The sequence below is a fragment of the Fonsecaea monophora genome, assembly GCF_001642475.1.
Source record: "Fonsecaea monophora strain CBS 269.37 chromosome Unknown Scaff8, whole genome shotgun sequence".
NCBI lineage: Eukaryota > Fungi > Ascomycota > Eurotiomycetes > Chaetothyriales > Herpotrichiellaceae > Fonsecaea > Fonsecaea monophora.
Genome location: NW_019173939.1, coordinates 438,900 through 451,661, shown reverse-complemented (window position 1 = coordinate 451,661; position 12,762 = coordinate 438,900). Strand labels below are relative to the sequence as shown.

At 50.6% G+C, this 12,762-nt stretch overlaps 7 protein-coding genes across 7 annotated transcripts; 4 read left to right on the top strand and 3 right to left on the bottom strand.

Moving 5' to 3' along the window:
* Window positions 1-146: 146 nt before the first annotated feature.
* AYO21_02063 (hypothetical protein) lies at window positions 147-569 on the bottom strand (the record flags this gene model as incomplete). Its single annotated transcript, XM_022652044.1, has 1 exon — window positions 147-569. One exon carries the CDS (start codon window positions 567-569, stop codon window positions 147-149), a length of 423 nt encoding a protein of 140 aa, XP_022515788.1.
* Window positions 570-1,414: 845 nt separating this feature from the next.
* On the top strand, window positions 1,415-2,653 carry AYO21_02062 (hypothetical protein; the record flags this gene model as incomplete). The annotated part of the gene is made up of 1 exon (XM_022652043.1): window positions 1,415-2,653. One exon carries the CDS (start codon window positions 1,415-1,417, stop codon window positions 2,651-2,653), a length of 1,239 nt encoding a protein of 412 aa, XP_022515787.1.
* A 962-nt stretch (window positions 2,654-3,615) lies between these two features.
* Window positions 3,616-4,655, bottom strand: AYO21_02061 (hypothetical protein; the record flags this gene model as incomplete). Its single annotated transcript, XM_022652042.1, has 4 exons — window positions 3,616-3,796; window positions 3,881-4,196; window positions 4,244-4,445; window positions 4,476-4,655. 4 exons carry the CDS (start codon window positions 4,653-4,655, stop codon window positions 3,616-3,618), a joined length of 879 nt encoding a protein of 292 aa, XP_022515786.1.
* A 540-nt stretch (window positions 4,656-5,195) lies between these two features.
* On the top strand, window positions 5,196-6,425 carry AYO21_02060 (hypothetical protein; the record flags this gene model as incomplete). The annotated part of the gene is made up of 3 exons (XM_022652041.1): window positions 5,196-5,406; window positions 5,469-6,321; window positions 6,374-6,425. The coding sequence occupies 3 exons, from the start codon at window positions 5,196-5,198 to the stop codon at window positions 6,423-6,425; spliced, it is 1,116 nt and encodes a 371-aa protein (XP_022515785.1).
* Window positions 6,426-6,482: 57 nt separating this feature from the next.
* On the bottom strand, window positions 6,483-6,881 carry AYO21_02059 (hypothetical protein; the record flags this gene model as incomplete). The annotated part of the gene is made up of 1 exon (XM_022652040.1): window positions 6,483-6,881. One exon carries the CDS (start codon window positions 6,879-6,881, stop codon window positions 6,483-6,485), a length of 399 nt encoding a protein of 132 aa, XP_022515784.1.
* A 1,737-nt stretch (window positions 6,882-8,618) lies between these two features.
* AYO21_02058 (hypothetical protein) lies at window positions 8,619-9,538 on the top strand (the record flags this gene model as incomplete). Its single annotated transcript, XM_022652039.1, has 3 exons — window positions 8,619-8,799; window positions 8,933-9,277; window positions 9,333-9,538. The coding sequence occupies 3 exons, from the start codon at window positions 8,619-8,621 to the stop codon at window positions 9,536-9,538; spliced, it is 732 nt and encodes a 243-aa protein (XP_022515783.1).
* A 1,041-nt stretch (window positions 9,539-10,579) lies between these two features.
* On the top strand, window positions 10,580-12,010 carry AYO21_02057 (hypothetical protein; the record flags this gene model as incomplete). The annotated part of the gene is made up of 1 exon (XM_022652038.1): window positions 10,580-12,010. The coding sequence occupies one exon, from the start codon at window positions 10,580-10,582 to the stop codon at window positions 12,008-12,010; it is 1,431 nt and encodes a 476-aa protein (XP_022515782.1).
* Between the last annotated feature and the right edge of the window lie 752 nt (window positions 12,011-12,762).

Sequence of the window (12,762 nt, the reverse complement as noted above, 5' to 3'; positions counted from 1 at the left end):
CTCGGCTTGCAAAGCAGGCCCGAACATGACTTCAAGGCTGATTTTGATGCAGAATACGCGGGCATCATAGAGGCAGGGATAATGGCCAGGTTTGAACCGGTGCTAGTGATGTTAATTCGGATGGCCCCTTTGCTTGCTTGACATACTCACAATATCAGGCTCGTCTGGGTTTGCTTGTTCATCAAGAAGGGTAGGAATTTCATGGTGAGATCCACAAATGATGAAAAGTTGGCTTCCACCTCCGAGTGGAAAGCCGCTAGATCGACTTTGTCTGGATGGCTCAAGTCGATTATGCTCTGAACTCCCGCATTTAGGAAGACGCAATCCAAGTCTGGGTAGGTGTCTGTGACATCTCGCACAAAATCATCCATTTTGTCCCGCTCTCGAATGTCGAACCTGATTGCCCCGGCCTTGTCCCTGCCGTGTTTTTCAACGAACGTGTCCAGTCGCTGCTGTCTGCGTCCGACAGCAATAACCTTGACACCTTGGTGAATGAGGTGATCTGCCATTGCAGCGCCAATTCCCGCCGTCGCTCCAACAATAAGTGCTCGCTTATATGGAAAGGCCATGGTGGCTTCGATCTGACTTTGTAAAGTTGACCTTGATGGTAAAAAGGGATCGAGTTTGGGGTTCACGGAAATTCCAATGTCCTTACCCTGGGCTCATCAAGTATATATAGGTCAAGGGGGGTTGCTTTGACCGAAAAGAATTCTCGGGTATGGCATCCGCTAGACGAAGTGCCTCCAGTAGGAACCTACCAAACATTGGAATTAGAAGACGGGTGAGCTGCAGCAAGACGGGGATAAATCACTGCAGGATCTATCTTCAACGCATTCAAAAGGCGTCGTACTATTCTACAGGTAAGGAGATTGGGAGAATGGCAGAATGGCTAGAACACAATCTCGAGCCCGCAGGTGACGTCGACGGAACACCTGCTGTTTGTGGAATAGCCTGGTGTCGGAGATACACTTTGGCCGGGAGTCCGACGATCTCCGATTGGCTCTTTGCCACGAGCAGGCCGCATCATTCCCAGAGTCAGTTTCATGTGCACCTCTCTGGCCAGCGTTGAGGGTTGCTCGGGTCTTGAGTCGTGTTGTTAGGACGATGGAGAAAAAAGTTTGGTCACAGTCGACGCCGAATCTCTTTCCATGTTTATCTCCCAAGTCCGCTGATCATGGTGTTTAACGGCAAGCCATCTCGAGCCTGTCTTCATTGCAGACGGAGGAAACTTCGCGTGAGAGCCCCTGTGTGTGGCCGGACTAGGAGCTTCTAGCTAACTCGTTGGCAGTGCGATCTCCACAAGGACGCCTGTGGCCAGTGTGTGAGGGCTGGTTTGAGTTGTGCGGGCTACCGCGACCCCGATCAATTGAGGATCAGGGATGAGAGCCAGTCAGTCATACGTAAAGCTCGAGGCATGTCTTCGGCCCCAATAGCAACGAGCATCGACACTCCACTTGTCGATAGAGCAAGGGCAGCCTTCTTCTCCCATTACGTCCTCGGGTTCGCCAAAACTTACGATGTTCTGGATCGGATGGGCCGACAAGCCCCGTTAGACAGCCACCTGGCAGCCAGTGTTGACGCTGTGAGCTTGGCCTTTTTCACTTTTCAGTACGACGCTGCCAGTGCATACAAGCCTGCGCGAGAGACTTACTTGTCTGCCCTTCCGCTGGTCAAAAGTGCTGTGGCTACGGCAGAATTCCTTGCATCCGACTCGACCTTGTTGGCAGTCCTCCTGCTGGACCTGTTCGAAAAAATAACCAACCGCAGCCCCATCTCGTCTGATGCCTGGATGAGTCACGTCAAGGGTGCTCTAGCCCTTGTCAAGTTGCGTCGTATACAACAACTGCAAACATATATCGGTCTCCGCCTATCAGTTCGCCTGTTCACCAACATGCTGATAAGCTGTGTGGCCGGCGACTCCCCAATTCCACCTGCATTGGTCAAGCTGCGTTCGGATATACAGCCTCATGTCGACGCCAAAGATCCCAAATGGCGGGTCTCTGGACTGGTTATGAAGTACGCTAACTTCCGTGGAGAAGTCAAGGAGGGAGTCCTTGCACCATCCGACATCATCGCACAAGCAAAGAAGCTGGACAGCGAGTTTGGGGCACTTGCTCGAGACATGCCTCCGTCTTGGGTTTCTCACAGGGTTTCGGTCCCAACAGGCTCTCCTAGTGTTCTGGAACGATACTACGACGTCTACCCTGACTATTTTACAGCACAGACTTGCAACGTTATCCGCGTCATGCGAATTCTACTCAACAACCTCATCCGAGCGACATATATCAATATCATCTCGGGCAGTACTGATAATCCACAGCACGAACTGAACATCGCCTTTGCTTCTCATATCATTGACACCATGGCAAGGGAGATTTGCGCTGCCGGCCCACAATTCTCGCAAAGGCCAACTCATTCTTCGCCTTTCCGAAAGCTACACGCCTACACGCTTCTGTTTCCGTTCTATGTGGCTGCCATATTTGCAAGCCCCGAGACGAACATTCGAGATTGGGTGATTCAGCAATTGAAGTGCCTGTCCCGCGACTTTGGGCTGAGAAATGCCAGCGTCGTAGCAGAGGTGCTGGAGAAGAGACAAAATACAAGTCCGTGGTCGATGTATGCAATCCTTGGGAGTTATGCGTTCGCAGCATAGCAAGCTATACCTGTCCTAGTCTACGTTTTCCCGGCCTTAAGATGTGGGGCTATCAACGGGCTTTTAGCAGTGTACTAGGTAGTCTGCCGAAAACCTTGTTTCTTTCGAAGATCTGGCACACCTGACACACCATCCCGCTTGCTCAACCAAAAACTTCCGCACCAATTACTCTAACGCTAGGCTCTCGTTATATATATACTTCTAGTCCCTCACTCCCCCAAAATCAAAGCGTCCCTCCATATTCCTTCGAGAAGCAAAAACAATCGACAGTCAGGATTCCCACCTGGTCACCCACGGTAGTACTAACTGGACCGGCATGAGGCTTGAGTACGGCTGAGCGAACGGGAAGCCCTATTTTCCTCATCCTGTGGTCGATTGCGGAAGAAAATGTGCTTTTACGGTATATAACTCTCAAAAATTCCTACTAATGGTATGTGAGCAGAGTGAGTAGCCTTGGAGCGTTTCTCGACACGGGGTTATCAAGTCCCGACCTAACCTTGTGCTTATGGGGTAAAATCTGTGTAGTACATGCTTTTCCTGCAAACTAGGAGTTTCCTCCCTTGATATTCTCTCTCTCCTCCCAGTCCTCTGCTTTGGTTGTGATAGTTTGACCAAAGTCGATAATTGTCCTCGCTCCCTCCTCGATCCTTACAGATTTGACATTTTGGCTGTTTCGCTGGTGACTTCGCCTCTGGTTTGTCATGAGATTTTGCAGGAGGTTCACTGTCATTCTCGCCAGGGTCCTGTTGTCTCGGGAAAAAGTGGATTTGAGGGTGGTGTCGCCGCAGCCGCGACAGTGGAAGGCTTGTGGTTTTACGAAATTCTTCCCTGGATGTGGTAAGAGATTTACTACGACCGACGATAAGGGTGAAACCAAGAATATTGCAAAGCAGGAATTCAACTGCGACGGCAGACGATAGCGCTTTTGTGCGCCGAAAACAAGAAAAGAGACTTCATCTATTCTAAAGTGCTCGGTGAGGGTATCGTATCGGATGGTTGATGGTGGGGCAAGATTTCTGTTCCACAGCTGGCTCAAACTCGTACACATTTGGCTTCACGTTCTGGTTCAAGGAATCGACAATTGCATGGATGTCTTCCTCCTCAACTGCGCGTCCCATGCCACTAGGAGTCATTGTTATGTCTCTGCAAGTATCAAGTACCCAATGTGGGACAGAACAGGACACGTTGAACGTGTAACGGGGCAGTATCGTGCATGGTCAGGTATACACAGAGAAAGACGTTTCAGTAGCCTCCGAGAGCTTGCTCCTTGCAGTATTCAAGAATTCCTCGGCGGTCGTAAATGCTTGATTCCAGCATCTTGTGATTTCGATTCCTAACGATAGCCCCTCGGTAGTTGGAAAGATGCGTTCTGCGTATCTTACATCTATTGTATGATCATCGATACGCGCAAAGGGCATTTGACCAGCCATGAGCTCATAAAGTGAAGAGCCCAGTGCGAACAGATCCGTCTGCACTGAACTGTCGACATCATCCGGACGTGGTAGCCAGTGGCTTGAACATTCGAGGCCCTGCGCTGCCCTCCCTGTGAGACCGAGAGCAAGTTGAGCATCGAATCCGGAGTAAAGTCACACAGTCGGGCGTTCCCTTGATCTAGAAGCCACTGGTCCAACCGGAGGTCTGCGTGTCGAACACCTTTTGAGTGGATGTAGAAGACGCTTTCGATCATTTGAAGAGCCCAGCGTTTCTTATCGACTTCTGTCGTGCTCGAATAGTTCTTTTCAAGGTAGTCCTTCAAGTTGCCGTTGGGATAGAACTCAAGTTCGACCCGACCCTGTGACGGGCATCACGATAGACACCGTACAATTCGAGGGTGCTCTCCTAAGATTTGGTACACGAGAGATTCAGTCTGGTATGCTTCTAGATTTTGTTGCGTGATCGCTGGATCATCTAGGAGTACGTGACAGATGTTTGCAACCTTGTTTCCAATTCGATATGTCTCTGAGCTCATACCAATCATGAGCAGTTTGATGTCGTCCACCATTGGTGCATGTCTAACAAAGCCATCGGACTGTGGAATGCCTCATTTAGGAGAGCAGATGGAGGCAAGGAAGGATACGATGCTGCAATTCGGGACAGTGAGGTGGAACGACAGATAGGAGTTTGCATTGATGAACAAGGGTGAGAGGGTATTACTCAAAACGTAGATTCGTTGCAATAGGCGTAGACTAGCTACCCATGCCTTAGATAAGTAGCGGTATAAAGTACGGTCTCTCTCCTGAAAGCTCTTGAGGTTTTAAGGCTCTATTTCCCTATACCTCAGGGACGCGATCGCCGTTTTATAGATTGTTGGGAGTAAAGACCTAGCTGGAAAATAGAGTTAGCTGGCGGGGAATCTAAGTAAATACCTAAAGAAATTATTCTTGTAATTGGTCGAGCCAAGACTTTACTCGTCATCTTTAGCCATAATAGGAATAGTGTTAAATGTGCCAAGACTGCGGCCAAAATAAAGGCTCAAGAGCAAGTCTGTCAGAAGTCAATCATGCTGCCGGCTGAATGTGATACTCTTTCCTCGAGAACGACAATGGCAAGGAAGAGATCCCTGGAACCTCCGTCCTACGAAGAAAAGTCAGATGCCGCCAAGCTGAATGAGCGCCTGTTCAAGAAACTGAGAAAAGCTGTCGATTCCAATCCGGAGGCCGACCTGCTCTCACTGTTTCCCAAAGAATATTCGCAAAGACTTGCAAGACTAGCAAGATCTCCCAAAAAGAAGAGGACCATGGCAAGTGATAATGGTAGGTAAACATGTGTCACTATCATAGCTTGTTACCTCTTCTGACATTCTGTGACTTGTTAGGCGTCACGTCTCCCGAGAGTGTTTTGCCTAAACAAGACGACCATTGGGTTTCCACATTTCAAGATGATATCCGCTACCTTCTCTCCTCTGACGATGTTCAGATTATGGATCAACCATCATGCTCAGTTCAAGAATTAATCAAGAGCAAAATGGACACGAGCAATGCCTCTCCCACCATTGAAACAGATCCACAATTCCCCATGGCTCTGACCAAGCTCATTCAAGAAGGAGAAGTTATCAACACAGGCCCTCTTCCGTCCAGAAGAATGGTAGTGAAGTGTGGTGTTGACACAGTCGCAAAGCTGGTATGGGGGGCTGAAGAATTCACCGAGTACACCACACTTCAATACTTGCTAGAACACAAACCTAGCATTCCGGCACCCAGACCACGTGGTCTTCTTCGTATGGGTCGCGTAACAATATTCCTCTCTTCCTTCCTGTCAGGACCGACCCTCGAAGCAGTATGGGCAGATTTGGGTGCAGATCAGAAAGCATCTGTTCGAGACCAACTGGATGTCATTTTCCGTGATCTCAGGACAATGGAGTTCCCAAATGGTATGTCGTTGGGCGGCGTCGCGGGCGAGGGCTGCAAAGACCAAAGGAGACATCTACGGCGCTGCACAACCCCCGTTTTTGATGTCAAAGACTTTGAGACTTTCCAATTTTCTAACCCCAACTATGGAAGCAAGATATTTATCGACTTCCTCCGCACATTCACTCCTCGGAGCTCACGTCAAATTGTCTTCACTCATGGAGACCTGCGGCCAGCAAATATTATTGTTGACGTCACTGAAGACAAAAGATGTATTGTTACTGGTGTCATTGATTGGGAAGACAGTGGATTCTATCCGGGGTACTACGAAGCCACCAAAGTCACGAAATGTTTGGCAACTAATGAAGACCAGGACTGGTTTCAGTTCCTTCCGCCATGCATCTCACCTCACACTTATCCTGTAGAATGGCTACTGGATTACGTCTGGGGCCGGCATCTGGAATAAGCATACTATTACATGATTACAGGATAGCTCCCCGTTTCTTCTTCAGCTCCTTCTTTGCATCCTTATAAGTCTGTTCGTCTTGGTCCACGACAAATTCACTCTCCAAAGTTTCGAGCACATCCAGCACATATTCCTGGCAATCCCATTCCAGAGTTTCATTGTCGATTTTTGTGGTCCGTGCAACCTCCTGCACTGTGTCAATATCACCCGAACTAACTTCGCCCATGAAAATCATTGTGATGAAGCTCACAGAGCTCCTTGGATTTGCCTTCACCAGGTTACATTTGAAATCTGGGCGATCGCCTATGACTTCGAAAATGAGGGCCTGGGTATCTGTTTCCAAGCTCAAGGCCCAATGCTCATAATTCCCATATCGGGGTCGATAGAACGCGACATAGAGCTTGGCGTTTGCCATTGATGGTCTCTGAGACTTTCCCTTTACATTAGTACTCGCGGAAGCGGTGCAAGGAGTATGACTCGTACGGGAGGAAACTTCTTTCCACTTTTGAGACCAGTTTCGATAACAAGGAGCCGCAACTCGGAACTTCGATATTTCTTGACGGGTGCACAGATTCCAAACGATTGAACAAGGCCGTTAGATAGCTCCCCTCTTGGATATCATTTATATCACGACAAGAGCTTGTAAACCTAGCTTCTCGCCAGTCACCTCCATCAGGCCGGATGCTGATGCGTGGCTCGTGTCTATTAGTCCGAGCTTCTCCAGGCAGCTGCCTGATCTCATGTTCATTGTGTAACCTCCTACGACACAAGCTCCGTCGGCCGTCGTGTCACCATCATGAAGGACTCGGCTTCAAATTGCGACCTATCCTTGAGCTTGAGAAGAGCCAATCAGGCGTTTCCAAAGGCGACGAAATTCTCGTATGAAAATCAGGGTCTAGACATGGACATGTTTACCTGAAAGATCGCTCTTGCAATTGTTATTCCGGAGGTTTGCCTTGGGAGGGCAGTGTAGTTCTTCGAAAGCCTCATCCACCGTTGCAAGTTTCGCATTTTAGGCATCTTTCGCTTCTGAAAAAGTGAGGACAAGATAGACGGCGTAGATGAGGATAATTCAACATCGGTTTTGGATAACAGAGATGTCTGAGCTCAAAATGATGTCGAGCAGACCCGGCAGCTCAACTTCGCGGCCTTTCAAAGGGTACTTGTGACTTTACAAATTGCAACACGAATATATGTTCAGCCAGTTATGATCCAGAACATCCTGAAGAACAGCGATTGGCTAGGATTTCACCAAAGCACAGCTCACATCGTCAAATGCTAACCTACATACTACTTACTGGACCACCTTTTCCACGTACCCGCTAGACTAATCTATAACTAGACTGGTGTTTGCTATAACAGGCATAGAGAATATTTAGTCAGGAATACCTAGTCGGAACTCAAAACTATAGTGGGGCTGGGACTGGGACTGGGAATGCGAGTAGTTACACGGGTCTGTTGGTACCACTGGTAATCGGTTTCTGATGGTGCCCGTTTCACGCAATTTCTAGACAAACCCTCGAGTCTCAGTCACCGCGACTAAGAGCGAGTGGTATTTTGAGCCGCAAAAATTGTCGGAAAGTTGCTCGAGGATTTAGTACTGGTGGGTGCTGGAACGAGCCACCTCCTCTTTTCACTTCAACAACAGTGATCACTATCGACATCACTTGAGAATAGGTCCATCGTAACATCTCCTGCTCCTCGTCCATCCTATCCAAAATTCCAGATGGGTCAACGATTCAAGTGGGCAAGTTTCTTCGCCAAAGGCAAAAATCTGTCCTCGTAGGCTGCGCCCTGGATCAACACGTAGCCTTCGTTTACCGCTTTTAATGCCACAGCCACAGCCTTTCACAGGCGTGACAATGTTTGGGCCAGATTCCTGGTTGAAGTCCGTATACAACGTCCAGCACAGGTCTGAAGCCACAACGAAGTGGATTAGATTCTGGAACACGGAGAAGTTGAAGTGTAGTGGGGAGGGAAGAGAGGGAGGGGGTGAGGAATCGCGGGGTCGAGCAGTCATATTGAGGCTGCCTCCTGAAGTCCCCTGTTTCTTTCCCCGCGTTCCGGGGAGGAGGGGATCTGGGTGTGTTGTCGTCGTCGCAGCCAAATTCCGTGCGCCCATCAGTGATCGCTATCGAATGTCCTCTTAGCAATGGATGACCAGGTCTCCCTTGACCGTGCTGCCGTTTGTAAACTGCTCCAGCGTCTATCAGCAACTGTGTTCCAAGAAGAAGAGGAGCAGCATCCGTGGCGCCGGCAGTCCCGAACTTTTGATCAACCATTGCTCAGGCTTTGGGACCATAACTCAGGAAGCCAACTGGATGAAGACGGCTGTATGAGGGCAAGAGCGACGCGTGAACGACTTGATACGTTAGAATCTCGGAAGGAATCATTGACCATTCACGTTAACCATCGAGACTGGAGACCAACACCCTACATCTCATTTAACAACCTCACGTTCCAAAGTTGAAAACCTCGCCCACTTGTGGTTCCAACGGCGTCGAGGATCCTTCACTCTGACCGTCGTCGATCCCGATAATCGAATTCGAAACGGCCTACCCGTCCTACATGTCAGTGATGAGATGGAATATTATCATGTCCCTGACCCCTATGACCGAACCAACGAATACTACAAAGATCACTACATTTGCCTGTGGGAGGTCACAAAGAAGGAGATCGTGGGCCACTGGCGATGGGAAGTCCTTGTTGAAAACACGAATTGGTATGAAGAGATCGTCATTCCCGCTTTTGAGCGCAAGCGGAAAGCAGTGGAATCTGAAGACTTGTCAAACCTCTTCACCAGGCTTTCTCGTAAGTCTAAGCTGTGAGCCAAGATAATGTACCAGAGTCGACTAAAAGTTTCAAGTCAACCGACACGTCCAACCCAACCCGAGCAGTTTCTCTGATGGCCGTTCAGATTCACCAAGCGAACTGTTCTGCTTCTTCGACGATGAGGTCGATGGTTTCGATGAGCCATGTGGTTGTTTTGAGGACGGTTCAGATACTGACGATGAAGTCGAGGAGGCCAACGCCACCGATGATATGTTCAAGATTATGGAAGGAGATTGGTGAAGGGACTTGTTGACGGATGTGTTGCCCTCCCCCCCTTTCTCTGAAAGCTTCTCTTTGCAGTAAGTGAGCTGCAAAGCCTCCGGGCCCCCAAACTGGTTGGACCAGAAAACGTGTTGTCAAGGAGCCTGATATTGCGCAATGTGTGCCCTGGTTGTGATGTTTTGTAGATTGTCATAATTATATGTCTTTTTGGTGTCTCAACACAGAAACATTCTGTCAGTGTAATACAACGCTTCCTGTCACAGACTCCGACGCGGTCCAACGACCTGTTTGACCACACGTCAGGATGATGGATGTATGCTACCCGTTGCTACTTGCCATATATCAACCGCTGATGGGTCAGTTACAACGAGTCACCAACGTAGCCTCCGACATCGGAATTTCGTGACTTCAGCTCGAAAAAGGAGTGAGTCTGTGGCGCCGTACATATGTCCGTCCCAGGCACAGCGTTTCAACAAGTCAACCAATCTTTCGAAAAAACCCTGCTTTTATCACGCCAATCACCTGTTATTGTTCTCCACTATAAGTTTTCTTGCGTACCGATCGGAGATTTAACTGATCCAATCGATTGCGCCGGATCCAGAAAGTATTATGTACTCGCAGGTATCCCGTTCCTGGACTCGCGCAGTCCGCGGAACCCGCGCTGCCTTGGTCGGCCGTGGCTGGCTTTCGGCCGATGGCGTCTCGGGTCCGAACGCAGTCGGTCTTCGACGCACGCCCATATAATGAACCGTTGTCATTGGGAATGTTGGGAGAGGAGTGCAGACAGGCAGACATCTGAAAAACAAGAAACCTTTGATACTTACAAGTAACCTGTGTTGCTACACAAAAGGAGAGAAACATTCAAGGCCACTCACTCACTACCTCTGAAGCATATGATCCAATGACCACATATTGACGAGCGGCGCATACAGTTCCTCCGGTCCCCGACAGAATACATACGTCCATACATAACAGATACATGCTCTCCTGGACCTGTTTCTCCCAGGCCAGGAATAAAGAAAAAGACACAGCCGGAAAAAGTCACCACCACCAACCATGATGGCGCCCCTAAAAGTCCTCATCATCGGCGGCGGTATTTCAGGGCCAGCCCTCGCCTTCTGGCTTGCACGCATCGGCGCCAACATCACCCTTATCGAGCGATCGCCCCGGATGCGCGCGTCGGGACAACAGGTCGACATCCGCGCGCAAGGAGTGGCCATGATGCGGAAGATGGGCATCGAGGCCGCCGTGCGCGAGGCCTGCGTGCATGAACCGGGTGCGCAGTTTATCGACGTCAAAGGCCGGACACAGGCCTTCCTCCCTGCGACGCAGAACGGGGCCGGGAAGCAGAGTTTCACGTCCGAGTTTGAGATCATGCGTGGCGACCTGGTGCGGATCCTGTACCGGCTCACAGAGGGCCGCCCGAATGTGCAGCACTTGTACAACACGACAGTCGACAGCTTCACACAGGATGAAGAGAGCGATCCCAACGGCAAGGTCCACGTGCGGTTCCACGACGGGCGCACCGAGGACTTTGATCTGGTCGTGGGCGCCGACGGCGCTGGGTCGAAGACACGAAAGGCGATGCTCGGCCCAGACGCTCCGGATCCACGACACCCCCTAGGCGGGTACATTGGATATTTCAGCATCCGCTCGACACCGGCAGATTCCGATCGGGCGACGTTCTGTCCGTTGCCGGGTCCTCGCGTAGCCCGCATCATCGGCACGCGCAAGGACTGTCCGGAACTCACCCGCGTGTACATGATCCTCCTCGGCCCGGACGCCGCCATCGATGCGGCGTACAAGACCGGAGATCTGGCCGAGTTGAAGAAGGCTTGGTCCGATTTATACCAGGGTGGCGGATGGGAGTGCGATCGCTTCATGGAGGCGTTGCAAAACCAACCCGAGGCGGACGATCTGTACTGCACGCCGTTCGAGGAGGTGCGACTGCCCGAGGGGTCCTGGTCGAAAGGGCGAGTGGTGCTGGTCGGCGACGCGGCACACTGTCAGACAGCCGGGGGTCTGGGATCGACATGGGGTATGATCGGGCCATATATCCTGGCGGGAGAGATTGCGACGCTGTCTGCCGAGAAGAGTAGTTCCTTGTCGTCGACATCCACAGCGGAAGAACCGGCACCAGCAAAAGCAGCACCAGCGACAGCGACAGCGCCAACGACAGCAATAGCGAGCGTGGTGATCCAAGCAGCCAAGAACTACGAGACCAAATTCCGCCCCGCAGCGACAGCGATGCACGGCGGCTCCGAGAGAATCGGCCTCCTCAGCTTCCCCCGATCGAAACTGGGGATTTGGATCCTGCTTCTCCTCGCCAAAGTCGCCGCGTACCTTCGGCTGGACCAGAAGTTGGGGTTGTTCAGCGACACGCACCAGTGGCAGTTGCCCGAGTATCCTGCCTTGGAGAAAGCGGAGAGAACAGGAGAGAGTTTTGAGAGCTCAGTAGGCGAGCGAGCGAACGAGCGAGGGAGGATGTAAGCAAGGCGTCAATCAGTCAGCCAGTCAGTCAGGCGAGAAAAGCTGTGGCGTGTACGGAGCCAGGTACTGGGTACGGGGAACTGGGCACTCTACTTATTAGATTACCGATCGAATCGATCTCTCCTTTTGCGTTTTTATATACCCACTCATCTCTAACATGGAAAAAGTCCACTTCGGGAGCCTGTATTTCATGGTTTAATTAGGCGGATAGCCAGTGTCCCAGATCTCGATTCTGTCGTTTCTCGTTTGTTGTTGTTGTTGGTGGTGTTAACATTGTACCATAATATATATATATGGTAACTCTGCCCCCTATTCGACGTTATGTGCCCTCGATCTTCCCTCGTGCGAGACATTCTTTGACCTAGTACCCATCAACCATACGGCTGCAGGTCCGGACCAGGTACATGCCTAATACAGTATCACCTACCTGGGCAGGCAAGTAGGGGCTAGGATATAGGGCTAGGATGGGAATGGTTAGTGGGATTTGTTCGTGCTTGAAACGTGGTGGCGAAACAGTATCTGTGACATGTAACGCGCCTTCCTCCTGGCTGGCGGCGAAGCCCCTGAGCCTGAGGCCCCAAGGCCCTGAAGGAGGTACCTACCGAGTACAGCTCTTTGTCTATACCTGTCCAGGCAATTATACCGAGTCCCTAACTACCTCCTCCGTCCCAACTCCATACCTACCTTCCTAGGAGTACCTCGTACTCGGTAGGTATCGTACTAATTCCTCCCTAGCCCCTACACACTCTGTC